This window comes from Eucalyptus grandis, chromosome 5 (genome assembly GCF_016545825.1).
Source record: "Eucalyptus grandis isolate ANBG69807.140 chromosome 5, ASM1654582v1, whole genome shotgun sequence".
NCBI classification, from domain to species: Eukaryota; Viridiplantae; Streptophyta; class Magnoliopsida; order Myrtales; family Myrtaceae; genus Eucalyptus; species Eucalyptus grandis.
The window spans coordinates 48,738,247-48,765,861 of NC_052616.1; the positions used below are offsets into that span (position 1 = coordinate 48,738,247).

Below are 27,615 nucleotides of genomic sequence, written 5' to 3' on the forward strand. Positions count from 1 at the left end.
CTTAGTGACCAACCACTTTCCATAAGTTTTCTTCTTCTAGAGAGAGAGAGGGAGAGAGATGGGTGTTGTGTTGATGTTTTTCCTTGGTGGTGTTCTTGGGAATCTCAGGGAGGACGGTTTTGTCTTGTAATTAAGAGGTTTTTCTTTTTGAGTTTGTACAAATTTTCAGAACGAAATATAATTTTGCAGATGATTTGCGGTTCTCTCTTTCTCTCTCTCGTTGAGGAACAAAGTAGTTAATGTTCATTTACATCGGCTGATATGATCTCAAGCTTGCTCTGATTAGGAGTTGTGTTATGATTCAAACTCGAATCTTCTCAAATCCAATACATCGGAGTCGACGAAAGTAAGGCAGAAGAGTGATGGCGATGGTAGCTAGGGGAGTTTAATCGGAGAAACGTAGGTATGTGTTTAAGGATGAAAGCAAGCAATTCTGGCATGAATCCTGAGCACGAACAACTTGCTCAAAAGGAATGCGAAGAGGTAGTCCGACAAGGACTAATTGAACCGACAGATTCTAAGTGGGTATGCAAAACCTTTTACATCAACAAGCAAGTTGAGCAAACTTAAGGTTATCAACTACCAGCCTTTGAGTCAATTTCTCCATGATGACAAGTTCCTTTTGCCAAACGAAAAGACCATCCGGCCTTTCTGATGCCAAGAAATACTCCAAGTTCGATTTGTTGGCAGGATTTTGGCAATCCTTTCATTTGGTCTCGAGACTGCACCAGCATTGTTCCAGAAAACGATGTGCGAGAGTAATACGAGTCGAGCACAGCTGAAATTTATCTCTACAATTGGGCCGCACTAGTCCAAAAGCTTATGATGATTCTACCTTAGATGATGGAGATCGTGCCCCATCACGAACGTTTCAATCAGAATCTGCTTTAAACAGTATGTTTGTTCAGTCTGTTAGTTGTACTATTTTACCCTGTCGGACAAGGTTCATTGCATTTGCTCAAGGCAACCGAGAAACTTTTATTGTCCATTCATCTTATAAAAGTATCTTGTGAATGCACATGTGGTCATGTCTTTACAAATACGATGTATTATTGTCTTGAAAGCGCATCTTTTAGATTAGCTCCGCCTATAAAAGAGCAACTTCTCTTGAAAGTTGCATGAGACCGGCGTTTGAGAAAATCTTGAGTTTATATATATTTTTATGGCTTTCTATTTTTTTTTCTCTTCCTCAAAGTTTGATGTCATTAAAAGCTTAGGGTTATTCTCCACTGCCACTTTATGGATAAGAAAGCTTGAGACCTGAGAGATTTATGATATAAATTAATGGTTTATGGAGACCAAGATGCAATCCCATATAAGGCCAAGAAAAGGACCGTGTGTTGTCGGATAGTATATCTGCCTCTAAATACTATTAGTTTATACCAAAGACCCCTCACTGGTAATATGATTTTGTCGAGGGCTGTCGATTACACATCAACTGAAGGGAATTATGAAGGAAAGCATTGTCTTTAGGGAAACTCTCTAGATTCATGTGCAATTTTAGGGCTTAAATTTTATAATTACACATGATTTGATCCAAACCAGGCATAATCCGACACAAACTGCAAAGATGTCCCTAGCAAATAGAGTTCAACAAAGCATTCCAGCTAAGGTTCATTGAACATGGTTTCCTTCTTGTTCAATCAGTGTTTAGAACCACCAATAATTTATATTATCTTGGTTAGAGCATGTCTAATTTCTAATTAGATTAATCCCTCCCTCTCCTCCCTTACTATAATTGATGATTCTGCCCTTTATTTTTAGCAATAAAGAAAGAGAACCGCAACAACTTTGAGATCTTCAAGTTCTTTGATTAAATCTCTCTCTCTACACTGTTCATGGAAATGTAAGGAAAACAACATTTGTGTATAAATCAATATCTATAAATTTAAGTGAACTGTCACATGGATCATGTGAAAAGAAAAATGATGCTGATTAGATGGAGGTCACGTTTACATAATCTCAAACAATTTGAAATCAATTTATGTAATTCCTTATTGGTTGAGGAATTTGCGTTATTGGACTTATTATAATTAAATTAGCTACATAATAATAATAATAATAATAGAAACCTACTTAAGACAGAGTAAGAGATAAGACATGTTACAACCTTACCTTTTTTTTTGGTCGAACGTTGCAATCTTATGTTGGAATTGACATTTTCAAAGGCATTGTTCACTTTGACCAAAGAAAAGAAATTAAAAAGAAAAAAGTCGTTCACATTTGGTTTGGCTTTTAGCCAACCCAAAAATATTCTTTACGAGTTTCCTCAATGTGAAACCGAATTTAAATAAAGAAAAAAAAAAGATTGAATGGTGAGATTTTGGAGTAGAGGACATAGTTGGGTCCGTCTTGGAGACCCCATATCGATCACGACTTCTGTCAACCAGTCAAAAACTTTCGAAACAAAAACCCACGTGCTCTTGAAGCACATCATAGGACAAAGAAGCATGCCTGATAGCTTTTAATCCAACAAAAGCAAAAGCAAATGAATAAATGAACAAAAGTAATAAAGCTACAAAGAAAGAAAGAGATTCCTGGCCCATCACCCGATCTACTTCACCTCATAAATTTAAATTAATTTATGCACAAAATTAACGGTATTAGGTAAATTTAAAAGTGCTGCCATCGCAGAATAATGTTTATGCTCCTTAATTTTAAAAAAATAAAGAAACATTATTTATAAGTGTTTTCATTCATTAATGTTGTGCTATCCTCTATTTTGGTGATGATTAATATTGCAAAAACTCTTACTTATAAAAGTTTAAAGTCTCGCTTGCATCTCGAACAATAAGGTAAATCATGCATAAAATGAAGAAGATAACACATTATTTTGCTTGAAACAAAGGTCATCGATGAACAAAATAATCAACAAATTATGTGACTTACTTGTAGTACAAGATGGCAATGCAACAAGGAAGAAAAATGTCAAAGTTATATTACTAGCGCCAAAGTGTGTGCAATTTTTAATCCAACCATCTCATCTTTCTATCATCTTAATCATCAGGTGACATTTACGTACATGGTTACGTAATCTTGGATTTACGTACATGGTTACGTAATCTTGGATTTATTAAGATAATCATTTTCTTTAATTATTATTAATGATTTGTTTAGAAAACGTGAGAGTTGGTGGCCGAGGTCGAAAATATCAAAATAGATGAGTTCAAGAGCAAAGGGCCTCACTTCAATTATGATAAATTTAAAGGGCATACTGGAAAAAGTTCCCCCTCTATATAAGAACCCATTGCCACGAACAAAGGCCAAGTGTTCACTAAAGCATTTCAACACATCACTCCTCTCGAACTCCATATCCAAAAGCTTCTTCAAAGAACTAAGAAGAAGAAGAAGAAGAGGAGGAAAAGGAAGAGCGGTGGCGATTTCAAGGAGTGACAAGATGAACGGTGGAGGCGTGTCACGGAGGTTTTCGAGTCGTCCGATCCCCAAGAGAGGGCAAGTGAAGGAGGGGATTGTGGTGGGGTTGGCTCATTCTTTTGTCTCCATCTTCAGAAACAGACCTGCTCAGTTTTCTGATGGGAGAACGGTAATAATTCGAACGATGTCGAATCAACGAAGTGGAATAAAATAATCTTCCATCTTGTGTAAACCTAATAGGAATCGATATAGTAGAGTAAAATAAATACCAAGCACACGAACACAAGACGATTTTTTTACGGGACCGGAGTCCACCCGAAAATCTTCTTTATCAATAAAATTGTTCTTCTCTAGTAAATACTAGAGGTACATAGCAGCAAACACCTCAAGAACATAATTCTTGGCAATACACATGAACTTCACAAGAGATCAATGATAAATCGACCAAAACGCAGGTTTTGATCAATCCACGAAAAACCTGATGTATGGAGCTTCAAACGAAAATCAAACCATTCAGATTTGATTAAATTGCGCCACGAACATGCGACAAAATTTTAGCTCAATTGACCACGAATCGACCTCCGACGCCGCCTTGATGTAAATCGATATTGCCCAAAACCCTAGATTTTCTGCTTTCTTTTTCTCGTTGTTCTTGTTTCCTTTTTTGCCTACCTCTTTTATATAGATAGTGAGAAATCCTATTTCCTCATATAATTTATTATATGCCAAGCCTTTTTTGCACAGAACTCATGGGCGCCTCCTCCACATGGAGTGAACCCAGTTAACAAATCTCCCTCTCACGACAATGTGGAGGGATTCACTATCCCTGCTATCAATCGACAATGGTCAAGCTTCTCTCTTGGTAGAGTCTTTGTCATCATATCGGAGCCATTATAATCCGTATGAATTTTCTCAAGTTCCAACAACTTTTCATCTAGAACATCCCTTATCCAATGATATCTAACATCAATATGTTTCGATCTAGAATGAAAAGATGAATTCTTACCAAGATGAATTGCGCTTTGATTATCACAAAATAGCACATACCTTTTTTGCTTGAACCCAAGTTCTTCTAAAAACTTCTTCATCCATAGCATTTCTTTACTAGCTTTAGTCGCTGCAATAAATTCAGCTTCGGTTGTAGAAAGTGCAACATACTTTTGCAATCTTGACTTCCATGACACGCTCCACCAAAGAAAAGAAATCAAATAACCAAGTAGATTTACGAGTATCAATATCTCATACCAAGTCGGAATGTGTATCCAACTAACTTAAGTTTCCGGTCCCGAAACCGAGTTTCAAATTTGAAGTTCCCTGAAGATACCTCATAATCCACTTTACTGCAGTCCAGTGCTCTTTGCTTGGATTTGACAAATAGCAACTAACAACGCCAACTGCATGCGCCAAGTCTAGGTGTGTACATACCATCGCATACATTAAGCTTCCTACAGCTGAATCATATGGAACACTTTCCATATCTTTCTTTTCTTTATTAGTCGTAGGACTTTGCATCATATTTAACTTAAAGTAGGCAGCAAGAGGAGTACTAACCACTTTAGCCTTGTCCATGTAAAATTTCTGAAGGATCTTCTCAATATATTTCTCTTGTGACAAAAATAACTTCTTAGCATCTCTGTCTCGGGTAATTCTAATGCCAAGAATCTATTTCGTCGAGCCCAAGTCTTTCATGATAAAAAACTTGCTCAACTGTTTCTTTAATAACTCAATTCTTGAAGCATTCCTGCCAACAATCAGCATATCATCAACATAAAGCAAGGGAATAATAAAGTCATCATCAAAATTTTTTTGGACAAACACACAGTTATCCAAGGAAGTCTTCTTATAGCCCTGTTTTGTCATAACTGACGCAAATTTCTTATACCACTGTTTTGGTGCTTGTTTTAGGCCATAGAGACTTTTCTTCAATTTGCACACATAATCCTCTTTTCCTTTCACTTTGAAACCCTCAGGTTGTTCCATATATATCTCTTCCTCCAAGTCACCATGTAGGAAGGCTATTTTAATATCTATTTGCTCAATTTCTAAATCTAGGCTAGCTGCCAAGCCTAGTACCATACGAATAGAAGACATTTTCACTACCGGAGAAAATATATCATCAAAATCAATACCCTTTCTTTGACCAAATCCCTTAACAACCAATTTAGCTTTGTACCGTGATTGTAAAGTATGTTCATCTTGCTTCAAGCTATATACCCACTTGTTCTTCAAAGCTCTTTTACCTTTAGGTAACTTCACCAACTCAAAAATATGGTTATCATAAAGTGATCGCATCTCATCTCGCATAGCATCGAACCAATTGCTTTTGTACTCATCTTCCATTGCTTCGCATAACACTCGGTTCACTTGCATCAGTCAATAATACATACTCATCTTTAGAATACTGGTGGAAGGTCGTCGGTCCCTAACGGATCTCCTGACCGGAACATCCAAGTGGAACATCTAATTGAGCCTCCGGGTTCGTGAATAATATTATCTATTTTAACATGTTCAGGAACATGTGTGTTATTTGGAACATTGACTTCCTGCTGCTCTTCATCAACGTGTGTAGGAATATTTGTAAGAGGAACTGTATCTAAATCAACCGGATTATCACTAACCTGTGGTGCTGAAATCATCTTCGATTTCTCAATATCCTCTATTGTTTGATCTTCCATAAACACAACGTCTCTGCTTCTTACAATGTTCTTTTCAAGCGGATCATAAAATTTGTAGCCAAGCATATCTTGTCCATAACCAATAAATATGCACTGTCGTGTTTTCACATCAAGTTTAGACCTCTCATCTTTGGGAATATGCACAAATGCTTTGCACCCAAAGACACGCAAATAATCATAAGAAATATCTTTGCTTGTCCAAACTCTATTAGGAACATCAAACTCTAAAGGAACGCATGGAGTAAGATTTAATATATGCACAACTGTACTTAAAGCCTCACCCCAAAAGGATCCTGGTAGCTTTGACTGTGAAAGTAAGCATCTTACCCTTTCAACCAATGTTCTGTTCATTCTCTCAGCTAAGCCATTTAACTGAGGCGTCTTGGGAGGTGTCTTTTGATGTCGAATACCTTGATTTTTAGTTTTCAAGGTATAAATCCAAATTTTCCTTGAAAAATCATCTATGAAAGTAATAAAGTAAAGAGAGCCACAAAGTGATTTTGTTTTCATAGGACCGCAAATATCAGAATGCACTAAACTTAGTATACCTGACTTTCTTGAAGAAGGGGAGCTTTTAAATGCAACTCTGTTTTGTTTTCTACTAAACAGTAAGCACACTTTTTTAGCGATGAACTTTTCAATCCTGAAAGGAGCTTCTTCTTGGCAAATATTGACAAACCCTTCTCATTGATGTGACTGAACCTCTTATGCCATAACTCAGCTGCATCTTCGCTATCTACTGCATTAATTTTGTCTGTAGACAACTTTTCCTGCATAATGTGTAACGAAGAATATTTTTCACCTCTAACCACAACAAGAGAACCTTTGGTAAGTTTCCATTGACCATTACTGAAGGTGCTGCAATACCCCTCATCATCCAACTTGCTTGTAGAAATCAAATTCAAGCGGATATCAGGTATATGTTTAACATTATTCAATACTAACCTTGTGCCATTGCTGGTTTCTAGGCACACATCACCGATGCCTACAGCTTGAGCTAGTCTATTGTTTTCCATCTTCATAGATCCGATGTCACCCGACCTGTATGATGTAAAGAAATCCCTACGAGACATAACATGAACGGATGCACCGCTATCAATTACCCAACTGGTCTCATGAGAAACAAAATTCACCACATCACCATAAAAAATAGTGAGAAAGTCTTCTTTAAGTGCAGCGACACGATTGTCATCACCTTGTCATTATCACTTATCTTCTCTTTACCTTTCTCCTTTGTTTCTCCCTTTTAACCGGGCGACAAAACCTCTCGAATATGTCCCTTCGATGACAATAATGACACTCAACATTAGCAAATTTATTATACTTACCTCTGCTTTTGTCTCGACTTTTATCTCTATTTCTCGGGCCTCGAGACTCACTTCTCCCCATTTTCTCAACAACCAAGGCATCAGAATGTGAAGATGACGATCCATGTGTCTTCCTTCTCATCTCTTCATTCAAAATACTACTTTTGGCCAAATCCTTGGTAATTGTACCATCTGGGGCAGAATTAGACAAAGATGTTCGGAACGTCTCCCATGAGTCCGGCAAAGTACCAAGCAACCATAGTACTTGTATCTCATCATCAAACTTGATTCCCATCACAGCCAACTGATTTATAATTCCTTGAAAAGAATTTAAATGATCAGTCAAATGAGTACCATCATGATATCTCAGAGCCATCATCTGTTTTATCAAAAATAACTTATTATTCCCAGTCTTTCGAGCATATAACTGTTCAAGCTTATCCCATAAACTGCGTGCATGTGTTTCCTCAATAATATGGTTCAAAACATTATTATCTACCCACTGCCTGATATAACCACACACTTGACGATGAAATATAGACCATTCAACATCAGTTTTATTCTCTGGTTTCTCCTATAGGCAAATAAAAATCTTTCACATATAAAAGATCTTCCATCTTCCCTTTCCAAACATGATAATTCGAACTATTCAATGTAACCATTATACTCATATTCATTTCCATTGTTTAACACAAGGCAGAAAAATCAAGCAATAACCTGATGCTCTGATACCACTCTGATGAGAGAACGGTAATAATTCGAACAATGTCGAATCAACGTAGTGGAATAAAATAATCTCTCCTCTTGTGTACCTAATAGGAATCGATATAGTAGAGTAAAATAAATACCAAGCACGCGAACACAAGACGATTTTTTTACGTGGAAAACCTCCTTGATGTGAGGAGATAAAAAATTACGAGACCGGAGTCCACCCGAAAATCTTCTCTATCAATAAAATTGTTCTTCTCTAGCAAATACTAGAGGTACATAGCAGCAAACATCTCAAGAACATAATTCTTGGAAATACATATGAACTTCACAAGAGATCAATGATAAATCTGACCAAAAACGCAGGTTTTGATCAATCAATGAAAACTTGATGTATGGAGCTTCAAACGAAAATCAAACCATTCAGATTTGATTAAATCGCACCACGGACATGCTGACAAAATTTCAGCTCAAGCGGACCATGAATCGACCTCCGACGCCAGCTTGATGTAAATCAAATATTACCATAAACCCCAGATTTTCTGCTTTTTTTTTTTTCTTGTTACTATTTCCTTTTCGCACTTTACCTCTTTATATGATAGTGAGTAAACTCTATTTCTCATATAACTTATTATATGGGCCAAGTCCTTTTGGCTTCAGAACTCATTAGCCTCCTCCACATGTGAGTGAACCCACTAACATTTTCTCGGTGACCAAGCACTTGCCATAAGTTTTCTTCTTCTTAGAGAGAGAGAGAGAGAGAGAGAGAGAGAGAGAGAGAGAGAAATGGGTTTTGTATTGTTGTTTTTCCTGGTTTTTGTTTTTTGCAGATCTTAGGAAGAACGATTTTGTAATTAAGATTTTTTTCTTTTTATTTTTGTACAAATTTTTGCAGATCGAGATATAATTCTGCAGATGATTTAAAGCGAGCATCGTACATAAATTTTGGCACTTCTAGTATAATTTTTTCTAAGAGAAATGTTGAGTATTGATGCATTCAAAGTGGTCTCCACCTTAAAGAATGTGTAGTAAGGGATATAGAAATATCTACCCTCATACTAGCCAACCACATCCAAACGTTCAGCCAATTTTTGCAACATTAATTTGCAACCCCATGAGTAAAGACATGTCTCTTGTCTGGATGTATTGCAAGTCGCTATCCATATCTATTATATATTTAGAGAATCATCCCACTAGATTTTTCCATTGTATTCATTTGCTAGCAAAGTAAAGGCAAATGTGTGTAAAAAATTACATTCTTAAAGAAATGAATATAGACAAGACTTATGAGATGTTATCTGAATTATTTTAGTTAGCAAAAGAATATGAAATGCATGTCACCGAATATTGTTTCGGTCTGTTCTCCATTATAGACTACATTTACTATGGGTCTAATTTAATGCTATTGACTAATCTTTGGTTTGTCCAAGAAATAATAGAAGGAGAAGTGCACTAGAAGTCCTAAAAGTACAATTTAGGAAGCACTATGTAGGGCCCTTGCTTGCTTCCCCTAGAGACTCGGGATATCAAGCTACTAGGGTTTTCCTTGGCTTAATAAAAATCCAAAATCAATATATTTGTGATAAATTTACCTCAAAAAAATCTCAAGCTGATATATTTATAATAAATTTACTCTCTGTTAACTTTTGTTAAATTGAATTAATATTACGAAAAATCACAACCTAAAACGAAGTTTAAAATCTCAAATTACTATATCTATCAACTGTTACATGTCATCGAACTCGGTAATTTGACGATAAAATTTAATAAAGATTAACGGAGGGTAAAATTGTCATAAATGTATTAATTTGACGTTTTTCATGGTATTAACCCTTTATAATATTCTCCGTTACTAAGAAAATGATAGATCCCCTACTTACTCACATGATCAATCAAGTTATTTAGATATTGCAGGATAATGTGCATAAAATATCGCAGATTTCAGGATTAAGTTCAACAGATCAATTTAGAAGTTTTGTCCCACAACTATATATATATAAAATAGATTTCAGGATAAGTGATTATTGATAATGTGATAATAGTTAATAGGCTCAAAGTGAAAGGGTTAAATTTTTAAGTGAGATCAAGAGCTGAAATATATTCAACAAAAATAACTTTTCTGATGGAAAATAAATCAACAAAAGAAGAGGAAAGTTCAACGACGCACGCACAGGACTAAGCGTGCCCAACATCAGTGTCCTGATGCTTTGGATCGTGTAATTCATCTATCCTGAGCACGTGTATGATAAAAACGTTGGGTGCTAAAGTAATGTTAAAAATAAACGAAGTAATGTCATTGCTTGTCAAAGTGTGCAACTTGGACCGGACGAATCTCTCTCTCTCTCTCTCTCTCTTTCTCTCTCTCCCCCACTTTCCACTGTTTCCTGCACATCCACATTTCTTCTTCCAAACATGTGGTTGATATTTTGACAGACCTTATCTGTTATCTTTGGATTCTCCTGTGCAATGAGATTCAGCCACGCGAAACAACGACTCTAAGCATGTGGCTGCAGTTCCAGTGAATGAATTATTTGTAAGTCGACAAGCTTGACTTATTGGTACGATTCTGGCTACAACTGGTTCGTTGCATAAATCAAATGACAAGAGAATAGGCAACAAGAAGGCATTCATATTTCCTGAGAGCCATTCCGGCTTGCTTCTCCATCAGATTTGCAAGCAAAAATCAAGGGCAAAGTCAGAGCAAAGACGAAATACATCATCACAATTTTGGGCAATCTTCCGCCGAGCTCGTGGCACTGATCCTTCTCTCCGGGCCTGCGTTCTATTTTCTCAATAAGAAGAAAGCTAGTGTGCGTGAAAATGCACAGGATGCTGATACAAGCGCATTCGGTTCAGCTGCGCCAATAGAAACTAACTCCACCAGATCTAGTTCGTCGCCGACAGAAACAAATAACGGTGCATCTAGTTCATCTCCGACAAAAGCTATTAACGGTGCATCTAGTTCGTCTCCAACAGAAACTAATTCCGGTAGATCTAGTTTGTCTTCGATGGAAACTAGTAATGATGTATCAAGTTTGTCTCCTACAAAAACTAATTTCGATGGATCTAGTTCGTTGACTGCGCCAACTGGAAATTGCTATGAGGTGTTTTTGAGTTTCAGAGGCCCAGATACTCGAGAAGGCTTCACCGATCATCTCTACAATGGGCTCCTCAACGCAGGAATTAATGTTTTCAGAGATGATGACGAGCTCCGCCATGGCGAGGACATCGGACCAGAGCTTATGACGGCCATCACGAATAGTAAGATCCTGATCCCTATTCTCTCTGTGAGTTATGGAACAAGCCGTTGGTGCCTCGATGAACTGGTCCAAATAATGGAGGGCAAGACCAATAACAGGCAAATAGTGTTGCCTATATTCTATAAAGTTAAACCAGCTGAAGTGAAATATCAAAAGGGAAATTTGGAGACGAATTCCGTGAGCGTGAGAAGTGTTTCGACCGAACGATTTTGGAGAAATGGAAGAAATCACTCCTTGAAGTCGGCACCTTGAAAGGATACGAAGCCAAAGGGTAAAAGTTTTCACCAAAACATTCTCTACTTTCTTTTAATATGTGTGGCTGTTTACTGGTTGTTTTGATTCTCCCCTGCTTCATCTTTGTCCTCTGTTTTTTTATATAAAAACAGTAAGATCTTGATGGCAATAAGATTCAGCGATGCATGAGTTCTGCAAGTTATTCTTTTTTTTTTAGATTACTGCTTTAATGATGTTGACCAATCTAATAATAGATTCTATTATTATGATCCCATTCTCCTATATAATAAGAAGTTTTGAATGAATTTTTACTCATATATACAAAAATCTTGTAAATTGTGCCATTTTTATATCACGTCATAGTTTACGCTCCATTAATCTTTGTGATTACTTTTCTAATTACATATTTATTTGAGATTAATAGTACAACTTGTTAGTGATTTTTATTTATTGCTCATAACATCATATACCGTGCGCGGTGACTGTCCAAGCCATAATTCTTTATCTTCCCAAGTAGCATTTATTAAATCATTAATATTGTTGATTAGTTGCTATTGTAGTTATTTTACAACAGAAAGTTTCAATGGTTAGATATGATGAAAGAAAAAGAAAAAGAAAAAAAGAATTATTTTTCTTATATTATTTTCAATGAATTTCCCATCTTCAAAAAGTAATTTCTTATGCATATGCATATATTGAAGCAAAGTTCTTATTTTGGGTAAAAATTATTCTTCTACTTTCCTATAAAATCAATATTAGATCAATTGAAATCATAGAACGTAAGGCCTCCAAAGGAAAATAAAGTACAACTTGTAATCATCCCTAGAGGCAAAAAAACAGGTAAGAACACCAATATAGAATGATGCTAAATTCACAACCTGAGTAGAAACTTGCAAGCTTGTAGATTGCACAAACAAGAAGAAATCTCCTCAATTGCATTTAGGTAGTTCACAATATCACACTGTATGACTTTTTAGATTAGAATTAAAGGGCCTGAAATCCTCTTGCGTCGAAAGTTGTGATATCTACTGATTGATGGCTGACTCTCGTAATGGGCTGGCTTATTGGGTTTTTACTTATTCAAACACTCTAGAAAATTTTCAAAGTCACGTATGCATCATCCCGTAATATCGTTAACTAATAACAAATTTAAAATATTATTCAAATCCATGATATATCCAATATATAAGATTCATAAGCATACCCTCAAGTTTCTTCTGGCTTAATAAACTATGTTGGAGTAATAGTTGGATGGGGCACGCCATGTGAAGCAAACACCGGCATTTCCCACTTTAGTCTTAGCATATACATGGAGGTATGACAAAAAAGATTCTTAAAGTTTTTCTGTTTATCCCCAGATTTATATACTCTGTGTTCTCAACAGATAAACAATTTAGGATTACTGTGGTCACATATTTCAACTCTTGTCACATTTGATAGGTATGAAGCCAAGTTGGTGAATTCGATTGTCCAAAAGTGTTGAGTGAACTGAAGAAAGAGTTTAAATTGGTTATTTCCGAGAATTTGGTTGGAATTGATAGTCATGTGAAGACGGTTATGGAATTTGTGGATAATAAATCTCATGCCACCCTATTTGTTGGTATCTATGGAATGGGAGGCATTGGTAAGACTACTCTTGCCAAAACCATCTACAACAAGCTCTCCAATCGATTTGAGCATCGTAGCTTCATTGTTGATATAAGGGAATCATGGAAGCGTAATGGCATACATTATTTACAGAATCGGTTAATCTATGATATATTGAAGCGAGAAAATGAAGTTCATAATGAGGATGAAGGGACTAAGTTCATGGCCTCCAAGTTTAAAGGTAAAAAGGTCCTCATTCTACTTGATGATGTGGATAATGTCATTCAGTTGAGGCATTTGATTGGTAATCGTGATTTGTTTTCTTTGGGAAGTAGAATCATTATTACCACTAGAAACAAGAGGATTCTTGAAGAAGTTGGGGTGGACTATGACTATGAACACAAGGAAATGGATAATAATCAATCATTAGTTCTGTTCAGCAAACATGCGTTTCGAATGGAATCTCCTCCAAAGGAATATGAGGATCTAACTCAAGAAGTTGTCTCCATCGCTGGAGGGCTTCCCTTGTCCCTTGAGGTTTTTGGTTCATTATTGTGTGGAAAAGGGTTAATACAATGGAGAGATACAATAAAGAAGTTAAAAAAAGTCCCTCGTATGGATGTCCAAGAAAAGTTAAAAATAAGTTATGAAGTATTAGATAATGAGCAAAAACAAATATTTTTGGATATCGCTTGCTTTTTCATTGGTATTGACAAGAGAATCGCATCTTATATGTGGGATGCCTGTGGCTTTTTCCCTGAGGAGGGAATTGAAGCATTGAAACTCATGTCATTAATACAAATTGGAGATGATCATGAGCTCCTAATGCATAACCAACTAAGAGATCTTGGTAGAGAAATAGTTCGAGAGGAAAACCAACGGGAGCCTCAAAACCGTAGTAGGTTATGGGACTCCGAGGAAGTCCAGAAAGTGCTAAAGGAAAATAAGGTAATCGTTTTATTCTTTTGCTCTTGGCATTCGTTTCATTCTTTTGCTCTCTTGGTCCATGTCTACCGTTAGAGTAATATTGTTGGTCCATTGCTTAATGCTTGCTCTAGTGAATAGAGAACCTTCTAACATCATTGGCCTTGAATGTGTCCTTGATGTGATTAGAAAGTAGGAAGGTTGCTCTCTCTTAGTAACCATTGTAGAGTTATCTGAGATTTATCTTAAAAAGACTACCACTTATTTGCAATCTCAATGTGCGACCGATGTATAATCTCACGAGCCAATTCATATATTTACGAATTCAAAGCCAATGTCTATTTATTATGTCTTTCGTACTAAATGAATTAATAAACTAAACCAACCAAAAGAAAAATGAACATGCTCTATATTTTATGTACAAATAAAATGGCATGACTTAATTTTGCAACTAAAAGGGTACCCATCCTTGCATATAGGACGGAAATAACTTTACCTTTCAAACTCATCCTTTCACTCATGGGACAAAAATGACACCCACCATCAATTCTGCGTATTGTCACTTTAAATCCACCCGCATCATCCTGTATAGCTCGTTAATCATGACCACAAATGTATTCTTCTTTTTTCTTTTTTTATATAACAAAAAGCCAGAAATTCTGTAAGAAAAGTTTATCAACAAGATTATAAAATAAAACACAACATCGTTTTTGGTGTGAGTTGACATGACCTAGAAAGTACCTACACTCTCCGAGAGCTTTTGTGTTATGTCAAACATTTCAACACGTGTTCGACATTCTTAGACACTCTTCGACGCTCGGTTAACACGTGTTGAAAAATCCAAACCTGGTCAACTTTCCTAATACTCGGAATTTTGCTTCGGCATGTGATTCCGACATGCGAGGTCAATTTTAAAATTTTTTAGTAAATAATGGGTCAAAATGTATATATATGAAAATGAAAAAAATAAAAAAATAAAAGGGGAAATAAAAAAAATCTAGTCTTCTTTTCTCTTTTGACTCTTACTTCCCATGATACAATTCATCCCCTTAAGTTTTTTTCTCTTCTCTTCTGGCACGTCTGAAACACGAGTCAAAAATATGAATTGCTTGTTTTTTATTCAAATTTTATGAATTATTGGAATATAGTTGAATTTGTTAGGTTAAAACAATGAATAATATTAATAAATGGTCGATTAATGTTTTTAGTGTAAATTTATTCTAGACTTTTTACTATTTATTATTTGTGAATTTGAATCAAATTAATTTGATTCAAATAATCATAAAAATCATAATTTATTATATATAAAAATATACATTTAATATACAATAAGTTCCAAAGCATCGGAATTCTTAGCTTTTGAGAAACGACGTATTGAAAAGTCGTGTTGCATATTGTGTGTTAGTATCAGTGTTACTTAGAGCATGGCTTGATGAATACATTATCACAGTGAGTAGTGTAGGGTATTCATGGCAATTTAACGATGATAATGGATGAAATTTGTAATAGGTGTCGGCTTTGTTCTATAGTTAAATAGTTGGGCTATTTTTATTAACTTTGAAAAGTTATTTTAGTTTTGTCGTAAATGCCAAAAGTTTGGCTTTATGGACGTTTGAAAGGTTTTGCTACTTTTGTTCCAAGTACAAAAGGTTGGGCTTATTTTCAGATGTGGCCAAACTATAGCTATCGAATTTTTGAAGCGAAAAACGTTACACACCACACAGAAATTTTGAAGATAGATAGGGTATCTTGATATTTGAGAGAGAAGTTTATGGGGGAAATGAGTGACGTGAATAGATTACTTCTGTTGAAGATTTTATTTATTTATTTATTTTTTAGTTATTCTTCTCTTGGATTCCTTTAAGATGTTGAGATCTGATTCCTTGCCAAACTATTATGCCGTCCACCTATGAACATACATGAATACATTAGCAAAATTTGAAACAGACATGATGAAATCCACGAACTTTTTTTTATTACATCTTGACTTGTAATGCATAAGTGTTTTATTTTTATTTTTATTTTTATTTTTGGTGAAATCTGGCGACACATTTTCTATTTCCAATCTATTCTGATGAAGCAATTATTTCTTCATTTTGTTCAAAAATGGATGAGATATTACTATTCTCTCTAGTGGGGAAAAAGGAAAGGGGAGGGGGGGGTTAGCCAAGAATAGCTTCAACTTTCACATTTCGAAATGCTTTGCACTTTCAGCAATTATTTCTTTTAATATACATCGAAGTTATTAGGGGCTGTTTGTTATATATATATTATACTTGAGTATCTCAGTTATTTATGATTATGATTAAATAAAATTGTAATCTATAGTTAAACTAAAAATTAATGATAATATAATAAGTTGTAGAGAATATTAATATAACTAATATTATTTTCATATTTAAATATAATTGGTAAAATAATTAATTAACAATATTTCAATTACTATTAGTAAAATAATAAGTACGTAGTATATTAATATAACTGCTATCGCAATATTCAGTTTCTTATAATTAGTTATTACTCCAATGGAAAATAAGAGTATATGTTATTTTTTATTAATCGCATAAGTAGCATAGTCGAGTAATATACATGAAATTATTACGAAATTTATAGAGAGAAAATATATATATTTCTATTAAAAATTGATCAAATCAACTTATGATTTTGCACAATGCAATTTGATTAAATTCTGTGCATTACACGCATGTCCTAACTAGTATGGTAGCAAGTCGTAAAGTCTTTACTTTATAAGCCATTACATCATAATTCTTTTTAAGATCCAAATGTCTATGGCCTAATCTCAAAATGTCAATACTATGTATTGATGTTAAAAAAAATGATGTCTTCACATTGCTAGTCTCTTGAATATATTAAAGCATGTCAACAGCAATATGAACAAATAATATTATATTACTTTAGTGGGATATAGTACTAATGAATGTTGATTCTTGCTTATAGGGAACAGAAAAGATTGAGGCGGTCATCCTAAGTGAAAGCAACGTAGAAGGCTCTGGCAAAACACCTGAGCAAGATGGCAACATTTACGTAGAAAAACAATTCAAGAATTTGAAGAGTCTAAGATTCCTTCAAGTGGAGGGGGCACGTCTCAGTGGAGATTTTAAGGACTCAATTGAGGGGTTAATATGGCTTAGATGGCAAAAATGTCCCATGAATTTTGAAGTAAACAATTTTCATGCAAAGGAATTACGTGTACTCGAATTGTCACAGAGCATGATAAATGAGAAATGGAAAGGATGGAGTTCCTTCATGGTAAGAACAGTTCTTTTTTTTTTCCTTTCATGCTTTTTTTTTAATCATAATCACTCTAGGCTAACCCCTTGACAATCATTTTTCTTTACCAGATGGCAAGAAGCTCAAATTTCTCGACCTTACGCATTGTCATTCCTTGGAAAATACGCATTTCCTCTCAGCTTTCAAAAATTTAGAGGTTCTGATCCTCAATCATTGTTATAGCCTGCAACAAATTGACTCTTCAATTGGAGACATGGAGGCCCTCCTTCGCTTAAATTTGTGTTGGTGTAGGAGTCTTATGGAGCTTCCAGCAGAAATAGGTAAATTAACAAAGCACTGGAGCAACTCCTTCTACGAGATACTCAAAACCTTCATGCATTACCAGATAGCATAGGATCATTGCAGAATCTAGAAATTCTAAATATTTCTTTCAGTGGTATAAAAGAATTACCCAATGGTATTGGGAGTTTGAGAAATCTCCGAAATTTAGAAGCTATAGATTGTACAAATCTGAAAGGTGAAATGCCCGAAAGCATGTGTGATCTTTCTTACTTGCAATGCCTCGATTTTCTTGGCTGCGAGGAGCTCCAATCGCTGCCAGACCTTCCTTCTAGCTTAACATATTTGGGCTTCACTTGTCAAAGTTGCAAATTGCCTTCACTTTCCCACCTAACCCAACTCAAGGAACTACAAGTTCATGGATGCACATTTCTCGAAGTGCATCCAAGAGCTTCCATCAGCACCAACGGACATTGAAGAATCAAAATTTCCACGATCTCTAAATAGTCCCTTCAAGTTGGAAATCTTGGAAATCCATCGCTGTGAATCTATTGAAATATTGGATGTTTCACAACCTATCCATCTAAGGACTTTATCCATTGACTATTGCAAGAATCTATTTGAAGTTCGAGGTCTTGACAAATTGATATATTTGGAAAGCTTGACCATTGCACACTATGATTCAATTGTACGGTTGGTCCTTCCAATGTCCAACCGTTTGAAGATATTGAATGTTTGTGATTGCAATAACTTGGTTGAAATTCAAGGTCTCAGTAGGTTGAAATTCTTGGAAAGCTTGAAAATCTCTCGGTGCACTTCAATTGAAAGGCTACTCCTTCCAAAATTTGGGAGTTTGAAGATATTAGAGGCTGAATTGTGTAAGAAATTAGCAAAAATTCAAGACCTTGATAAGTTGGAGTTTTTGGAAATGATAAATATCAAAGGGTGTGTTTTAATTGAAAGGCTAGGCATTCCAAAATCCAGGAGGCTGAAGGAATTAGAAGCTAGAGGTTGTGAAAACTTAGCCGAAGTTCAAGACCTTGATGGGTTAGAGTTTTTAGAAAAGCTATATATTAAAGGGTGCACTTCAATTAAAAGGCTATATATCGAGGATGCACTTCAATTAAAAGGTTAGACCTTCCAAAATCTGAGAGAATGATCGAATTAAATGCTGGAGGTTGCGAAAACTTAGCCGAAATTCAAGGCCTTGATGGGTTAGAGTTTTTGGAAAAGCTATATATCTCAGGGTGCATTTCAATTGAAAGTCTAGATCTTCCAAAATCCGAGAGGCTGCAGGTTTTAGTAACTGGAGGTTGCATAAACTTAGCTGAAATTCAAGGCCTAGATAGATTGGAGTTTTTGGAAAAGTTATATATCCAGGGGTGCACTTCAATTGAAAAGCTAGATCTTTCAAAATCTGGAATGCTGAAGGAATTAGATGCTGGAGGTTGCCAAAAATTAGTCGATATTCAAGGCCTTGATGGGTTAGAGTTTTTGGAAAAGCTAAATATCGAAGGGTGCACTTCAATTGAAAGGCTTTACCTTCCAAAATTCGGGAGGTTGAAGGAATTAGAAGCTGGAGGTTGCAAAAATTTAGCCGAAATTCAAGGCCTTGATAGATTGGAGATTTTGGAAAAGCTATATATCCAGGGGTGCGCTTCAATTGAAAAGCTAGATCTTCGAAAATCCTGGAAGGTCAAGGAATTAGATCTTTGGAGGTTGCCAAAAATTAGCCGATATTCAAGGCCTTGATGGGTTAGAGTTTTTAGAAAAGCTAGATATTGAAGGGTGCACTTCAATTGAAATGTTAGACCTTCCAAAATCCGAGAGGTTGAAGGAATTAGAAGCTGGAGGCTGCAAAAACTTAGTCGAAATTCAAGGCCTCAATAGGTTAGAGTTTTTGGAAAAGCTATATATCCAGGGGTGCGCTTCAATTGAAAAGCTAGATCTTCCAAAATCTGGAAGGCTGAAGGAATTAGATGCTGGAGGTTGCCAAAAATTAGCCGATATTCAAGACCTTGATGGGTTAGAGTTTTTGGAAAAGCTATATATCGAAGGGTGCACTTTAATTGAAATGCTAGATCTTCCAAAATCCAGGAGATTGAAGGAATTAAAAGCTGGAGGTTGCAAAAAATTAGCCGAAATTCAAGGCCTCGATAGATTGGAGATTTTGGAAAAGCTATATATCCAGGGGTGCGCTTCAATTGAAAAGCTAGATCTTCCAAAATCTGGAAGGCTGAAGGAATTAGATGCTGGAGGTTGCCAAAAATTAGTCGATATTCAAGGCCTTGATGGGTTAGATTTTTTGGAAAAGCTATATATCGAAGGGTGCACTTTAATTGAAATGCTAGATCTTCCAAAATTCAGGAGGTTGAAGGAATTAAAGCTGGAGGCTGCCAAAACTTAGTTGAAATTCGAGGCCTCAATAGTTTGGAGTTTTTGGAAAGACTATATATCCATGGGTGCGCTTTAATTGAAAAGCTAGATCTTCCAAAATCTGGAAGGCTGAAGGAATTAGAAGCTGGAGGTTGCCAAAACTTAGTCCATATTCAAGGCCTCAATAGGTTGGAGTTTTTGGGAAAGCTATATATCGAAGGGTGCACTTTAATTGAAATGCTAGATCTTCCAAAATCCAGAGATTGAAGGAATTAAAAGCTGGAGGTTGAAAAATTAGCCGAAATTCAAGGCCTCGATAGATTGGAGATTTTGGAAAAGCTATATATCGAGGGGTGCGCTTCAATTGAAAAGCTAGATCTTCCAAAATCTGGAAGGCTGAAGGAATTAGATGCTGGAGGTTGCCAAAAATTAGTCAATATTCAAGGCCTTGATAGGTTAGAGTTTTTAGAGAAGCTAAATATTGAAGGGTGCACTTCAATTGAACCCAAAATCAAGGAGGCTGAAGGAATTCAAAGTTGGAGGTTGCGAAAACTTAGCTAAAATTCAAGACCTCGATAGGTAGGAGTTTTTGGAAAAGCTATATATATCCAAGGTTGCAAAATACGGGAGGTTGAAGGAATTAGAAGCCGGAGGTTGCAAAAACTTAGTCGAAATTCAAAGCCTCAATAGGTTGGAGTTTTTGGAAAAGCTATATATCCAAGGATGCACTTCAATTGAAAGGCTAGATCTTCCGAAGTCTGGGAATCTAAAGGATTTACAAGTTGGAGGTTGTGAAAACTTAGTTGAAATTCAAAACCTCAATTGGTTAGAGTTTTTGGAAAAACTAAATATTGAAGGGTGCACTTCAATTGAAAGACTAGACCTTTCAAAACCCGGGAGGCTAAAGGAATTAGAAGCTAGAGGTTGCAAAAAACTTAGCCGAAATTCAAGATCTTGACGAGTTGGAGTTTTTAGAAAAGCTATATATCCAAGGTTGCATTTCAATTGAAAGGCTAAACCTTCCAAATTTCGGGAGTTAGAATTAGATCTGAAGGTTGTGATAACTTGCAGAAATTCAAGGCCTCGATAGGTTGGAGTTTTTAGAAGAACTGAGTATTATTGGATGCAAGTCATTCAAAACAATTCCAGAATTATTGCAAACATGGATCTATCAAGAAAAAGCCATTTGCATACAACACACCAATAGAATTTGTATCAAACTATACATACGACTTGGATGAGTAATATACTGGAAATGATCCATATTTTCTAACAAAGGCACATAAAGCAAGTAAGTTACCTTCGCTCTTTTGCGATCTACAACCTAATTTTCATTTGCATTTTTGCTTGCATTATCTTTCAAGATTTATGATATTGTCATTATTATCTCCTGGTTGACAGTGTCATCATTGTTTTCTTACTTGAATTCAAGGAATCCGAGGGAGATGTTCATGGAAATTAATGTGTGTTTTGGCAAAATGATTCCGCATATCATACCAGTAGCAGAATTAGACTAAATGGCTTTCTAAGCGCATCATTTGTCATTAGTCTTCAAGTAAGATCATTTATCCTATGCTGAAAAATAAAGATTCTTGACATTTGATTGATTTTGGAATCCTAGAAGTATTGAATAAAAATTGAGGTAAACAATTATTTGATAGCATGCAAAAGGTCATTGTATAGGTCGAGAAATGCTTTATGACGGTAGTTCTAATTTGAGGTTTTAATTTGCTCTATGCACACCATGCAATTCATAATTGTATGTTTCTAAGGTACACTTAAGAGTAAATTTAAGGTGCAAAAGAAGCATGTTGATAGGGCATCCCTCAGTATGCATTAACTACTAACTTGGGATAAAATTTGTCCAACCATTATGTTCCACACATTTTATCTCATAGAATTGTTTGCATGAGCTGATTAAGGTAATCGTATTAGTTTAGAAATGATAAATGCAAGACCAAGCTCTTCTCCTAGTGGTGTTTTCGTGAGTGAACTAGTAAACTGGGCAGAAGTAGAAGCACAAGCATTCCGAATTATTCGGATCAATCAAGAAAATTGCAATTTGAATTTTTCTGACTATGGATCCATGTTCCTTTGGTTTGAATCAGGATACACCTACTCCAAGGCTAATGATAAATTATCCCAAAGAATGCATCTTGATGTTTGTAGAGTTGATATACCCATCTGTCAATGCCTAAACTTATGAGCCAAGCAAAACATATAGAATGTCTTTTGACATTATCGGCTATACCGTGAAATAATTCATTATATTGTGCATAAGCTCTTGTTAGTTCATTTACTTGCTAGAAAGAAAAGCACAAGAAGCATTTCCACAAGTTTCCTAAGAAAACTTTTCGGTATCCTATATGCCATTTGAAAATTGTCTTGCATTAATTTTTTAATGCATGAATAGAACATAATAATAAGGAAAATAATCATACTATGTCCCCTAAAAGTAAGCATCTTGAATTGAATACACTATCTTAATTGATAAAAGATTATGTGGTTGATGTTAGATGTCCCGTTATTGGATCCAAGGGATCCAAGGAGTTTGAAAAGAATATCAAGTTTAACAAACAGAGATACGTAAATTTTGGAGTATCATTAGTAATTCATTAATGTTAGTCGTTGGATTGATTTCATCTGACTCATTGGCAGGATTCAGTTATTACTCCATTGGTTGATATAAATGCTGAAATATCCAAGACAGCTTTTGCAAGGCACTTCTAAAGGAATCGAAATCATCAAAGGATCAGAGATCGATGTTTCTTGAACTTCTCCAAATTCTGACAGTGCATCTCTGGAATGGTAAAGGTTGTTTGCATATTGTCATTCCACATTGCCCTGTAATCAAGTCTCTCTCTCTCTCTTCCTTATTTTCTCTCCCGCTTTTTCCTTTTCTGCAGTTTTCTCCGCATACTCTCGGACTCAAGTGGACTTTTCTCACTCTCTCGCTCTTCCATTCTTCATCTCTGCTCTTCAACAGCCTCCGTTCCCTATCTAGCCCCGAGCTTTCCTCTGGGTTTGGAGCCCTACCCTTCACAAGTTCTCTTTTAGCTCGCATCCTTGCGATTTGTTTCAGTATTGGTGTTGCATTTTCGGCTGCTCGCAGAGCTTTTTAGTTATGGAGACCGATGAAGGACCAGCACGTGCTTCCGTTTCAGCTTCAGTTCGACAAGCTGGCTTCTCAGGTTCAGCTCCCGGTGTTCTCTTGCAACCAAATGGGCAGTCAACTTGATTATTCCGACTTGGTTTTTGAAGTTTGCTTGATTTCCGATAGGCAGCTGAAGATGGCGAAGTGGAATCCGGAGAAGGATTTGCTGGCAATGGTCACGGAGGACTCGAAGGTGGTGCTTCATCGCTTCAATTGGCAGAGGCTGTGGACAGTCTTCCTTGGTAATTGCTTCGATTAGAGAAAGTTCTCTTCTTAATTCAGCGTGTTTGTTTCTTCAACGATGGCTTTGTGCATCCTTTGAGTCATTGACCTTATCTCGTTTTACTTCTTTCGGTTTTCCCAAATTTGCTCTTCTTCCGTTTCTGGAGAGAACCTTTGTAATTGCCAACCTAGCTCGATTTGCGTTCAATGGAGAATTGGACAAATATAGGGGTGAAGTGCTTGAAAGTCTAAATGAGAACATAATGTCGAACTAAAGAGTTGGTGTTTTACAAAAAACGATGAATGAATGAAGGTGATACCGGTGGGAATCTAGAGGTGACTTGGTTGCAAATAAAGAAGTCCAAACTGATATCAGCTGAACAGAGGGACTTTAGTTATAGGCGTGATAGATCCCTATCAACTTTCATACAAGGTTGGTGCCTTAGGATATTTTTTCCCTAACTCAACCAACAGTCATATAGACCAACCGGAAGTGTACCATACTGCTGTATTGCCATCTTGTTTCTCTTCTGGGTACACCAGTTAAAGTGTCCATGAAAATAAAGATTTTGAATTGGAGAGGATGTCATTTGTGCTAGATAGATAGACTAGCTATGTCAGATGCAAAAAGGCTTGACTTCCCAATGGAGTTGGCAGGTTTAGGCCCTACAGAATACCATCTCAATTTTGCCAAGCATATATATGGTCTTCCTTAGATTTCTAATGCGAACTCTCATAATGTAATGCTACTTCTGGCTCCTCTTCTTCCTCTTCATAGTTTTCCTTGGAAAGGCTATATTTGTACAATGCGAATGTCTTCATAACAAATAGACAAAATCGGCACTTAGTAAGCTTAAGGCTTTAACATTGATGAAGATATGCACATTGTACATACTGTATTAGTTATGCTGTGTCGGTCACAAATTACACCATACAAATACTCTAAGTCCTGGTTTTACATAAAAACTTCAAGTAGTACAAAATGTGACCGACATATCTTCATCAATGTTAAAGCCTTAAGGTTACAAAGTCCTGGGTATCATAAAATCTTGTATTTGTATGGTGTAATTTGTGACCAATACTTAAAAACAATGCATAGACAATTTATTGTCATAAACTTATTGAACTAAATATAAACAGGTCGAGATAGGTCAGGTTGCTAAACAAGTTGGGGCAATTGTTTTGTTAGATTACATGACATGACATGATTACCACTCATAGTCACCCAAAATTGTCACATGAAAAGATAAGTCATGACTAAAAATATTAAATCTAATATTAGGAAGTTTGATATAGTGTTTATGATTGGTATTCTATGGCAGATGTTTCGCCTATATAAGAGTGACTTCTCCAAAAATTGAATGAGACCAGAGTTTGAGAGAATCCCTGAATCATATATACACTCTATATGACTTTTTAAACACTTTTTTCTCGTCCTCTCCACTTAATACTTCATGGATCAGAAAATTTCAAACCTGAAAGCTTTATAATATAAATTAATGGTTTATGGAGACTAACATGCAATCCCTTATAAGGCCAAGAAAAGGTTGTGTTGTGGGATAGTATATCTACCATTGAAAATTATTAGTTTATATCATAGACCCCTCATTGGTAATATGCTTTTTTAGGGACTGTCGATTACAATCAATTAAAGGGAATAATGGAGGAAAGCATTGTCTTTAGGGAAAGCCTATAGATTCATGTGCAATTGTAGGGCTTAAATTTTAAAATTACACATGCTTAATCCAAAGCTAATTCCCACTAATCCGATACAAACTGCAGAGATGTCCCTAGCAAATATAGTTAAACAAAGCATTCCAGCTAAGGTTCATTGAACATGTTTTCCTTCTTGTTCAATCAGTGTTTAGAACCACCTATAATTTACATTATCTTGGTTAGAGCATTCTAATTGCTAATTAGATTAATCCCTCCCTGTCCTCCTGACTATAATCGGTGATTCTGCCTTTTTATTTTAGTAATAAAGAAAGAGAATGGCAACAACCCTGAGATCTTAAAGTTCTCTCTCTCTCTTTCTCTCTCTACAGTATACATGGAAATGTAAAGAAAACTGCATTTGTGTTTAATTCAATATTAATTAATTTAAGTGGAATGTCACATGGTCATGTGAAAAGAAAGATGATGCTGATTATTCTCCAACAATTAGCATTGTTAAATTGTGGATCACATTTACACAATCTCAAATAATTTAATTTTTTTTTATGTTCCTATAAATCAATTTATATAATTCCTTATTGGTTGAGGAATTTGCCTTGTTGGACTTATAACAAAAAAAAAATCTGCTACATAATAAAAATAGGAACCTATTAAGACAGAATAAGATAAAATATTACAATTATTTTTGGTCGAACGTTACAATCTTAAGTTGCAATTGACATTTTCAAAGACATTGTTCACTTTTGTTGGAGAAAACTCCTTTGATGTTTTGAAGCTGACAAAACTCATCTACATTCTGTTTTGAAGATTTCCAAATGCCTGTGTCAAAGTCTGAAGACTCCCAGACTTTTGTGTCGAAGTTTGTTTTACATCAGAAGTTTGCTCACTCTGATAAATTCCAAACTGAACACAAGTGAAGAATGAAGACTTATCCAGGCGTGGGATTATCCTTATTTCTTCAAGAGTTTGGTTCGTATGGATTTTATATGGTCTTCTGGTTGGAAATATCACCTACGAGATTGATTGTCTTTATTGTAATCAATTTAGATACATCAAATCTTTTCAAAAGGCAAGTAAATTTAGAAAGAATTTATTTATGGAAACCAAGATCCTGATTGTATGGGCAAACATGATTGACGGGCTTTCATCACAATCTTCAAACGGCTTAAGATCTCCTTGATTGATTTTGTTCAACGAGTTGATTGGAATAATTCATTTGGAAAGTGCCAACGGTCTAGAAGGCATGAAGGAGTATTTAAGGAGGATTCTCCAGTTGTTCGAAAGAGTGCGTGAAAAAGAAATTCCAAAGTCTGAAGTTTCCCATTCTCTTGTTACTTCTTACACTGAGCTCAAAGTTGTATTCATAAGAGAGAGACTCATAGTGTAATTTCATGAGAGAACAATAGAGACTCTTCATTATGAAGTTGAGATTACAGATTGTAAATTCTCTTTTGATTCTTAGTGGAAACTAGCCAGGAGGCTATCAACGTGGGAGAGTGGACGTAGGCTTGATTTAAGCTGAACCACTATAAATTATGTGTTCTTGTTCTCTTCCCTAAACTTCTTTATTTTGTTCGTAGTTCTATTTAACTGCTAAAGTCTGAACCTGCTAAAAGTCTGTTGTTTTTTATACTCAGTTTCAAAAGCAAAATATTTTTATTACTCTTTGCAAAAATTGTCTTCACACCTATTTACTCCATTTAGGTGTTCATACTAGCACTTACGACTTTGACCAAAGAAAAGAAATTAGTGTTCTCATTTGGTTTGTCTTTTAGCCAACCAAAAAATTCTTTACGAGTTGCCCCAATGTGAAACCGAATTTAAATAATAAAAGTTAAGAAAAAAATAATTGGTGGGTGGGATTTTGGAGCAGAGGACGTGGTTTGGTCTATCTTGGGGACCCCATATCAATCATGACTTCTATCAACCGGCCAAAAGCTTTCGAAACAAAAACCCACGTGTTCTTGAAGCACATCATGAAACCAAAGAAGGACCGGACCGGTCGGTTTCAGGAGGTTTTTTAAGGGTCTCGGTCCGGTCTTAGGTTCCTATTTTTGGAACCGTTGACCGTTGGTCCGGTTCCCGGTTTGGGGTTAGAACCGGAGGGCCAAGACCGACCTAGGGACCGGACCGATCATATATATATATATATATACATTAGTTTCTAAACTAATTTACAATACCCATTACCATATTCATTTTTCCTCAAAGCTAACCAATTTTTTGCGTTTCTTTACACTCTACAAGAAGAGTCACATCAGCTTTTTCAATTTTACAATTCTTATTTTCCTTTTCCTCTTGCAACCGAAACAGCTAAACCCCTCTGTTTGTTTTTTTTAGTTTCTGCTCTCATATACAAAGTAACTATCACATCAACCTCCCTTTCCCAAATTTTACAACCTAATTCACTTCGGCGGCAATTCTCACTGTCTATCTTGACTCTTTCCCTCTCAATCTCAAAACTGTAACCCTACCCCTTGCTCGCTTGATGCCTTGCCCGACGCCCCCAACGCCTCACCTCACGCCCCACTCACACCAACGCTCGGCTCTCTTCCTCCTCGGAGTGCCTTGTTGCAACATCTCGCCTC

The 27,615-nt window shown here is 35.9% G+C and overlaps 1 protein-coding gene and 1 long non-coding RNA gene across 2 annotated transcripts; both read left to right on the plus strand.

The window, feature by feature from the left end:
- The first annotated feature begins 11,517 nt into the window (after nucleotides 1–11,517).
- Nucleotides 11,518–18,892, plus strand: LOC104445320 (disease resistance protein RUN1-like). The gene is made up of 4 exons (XM_018874865.2): nucleotides 11,518–11,596; nucleotides 13,000–14,094; nucleotides 17,029–17,340; nucleotides 17,433–18,892. The coding sequence occupies exons 2-4, from the start codon at nucleotides 13,117–13,119 to the stop codon at nucleotides 17,514–17,516; spliced, it is 1,374 nt and encodes a 457-aa protein (XP_018730410.2). The 5' UTR covers nucleotides 11,518–11,596; nucleotides 13,000–13,116; the 3' UTR covers nucleotides 17,517–18,892.
- A 1,721-nt stretch (nucleotides 18,893–20,613) lies between these two features.
- Nucleotides 20,614–24,742, plus strand: LOC104429308. Its single transcript, XR_005550879.1, has 3 exons — nucleotides 20,614–22,785; nucleotides 22,884–23,168; nucleotides 23,262–24,742. It is a non-coding gene; the product is annotated as an uncharacterized LOC104429308 (long non-coding RNA).
- The last annotated feature ends 2,873 nt before the right edge of the window (nucleotides 24,743–27,615 follow it).

Bases quoted from the DNA above. Each gene is read 5' to 3' on its own strand.
- LOC104445320 (XM_018874865.2), top strand. From the start codon at position 13,117: ATGGAATTTGTGGATAATAAATCTCATGCCACCCTATTTGTTGGTATC. The intron at 14,095-17,028 runs GTAATCGTTTTA...TCTTGCTTATAG, and splicing joins AAGTGCTAAAGGAAAATAAG to GGAACAGAAAAGATTGAGGC. The intron at 17,341-17,432 runs GTAAGAACAGTT...TTTCTTTACCAG, and splicing joins AAGGATGGAGTTCCTTCATG to ATGGCAAGAAGCTCAAATTT.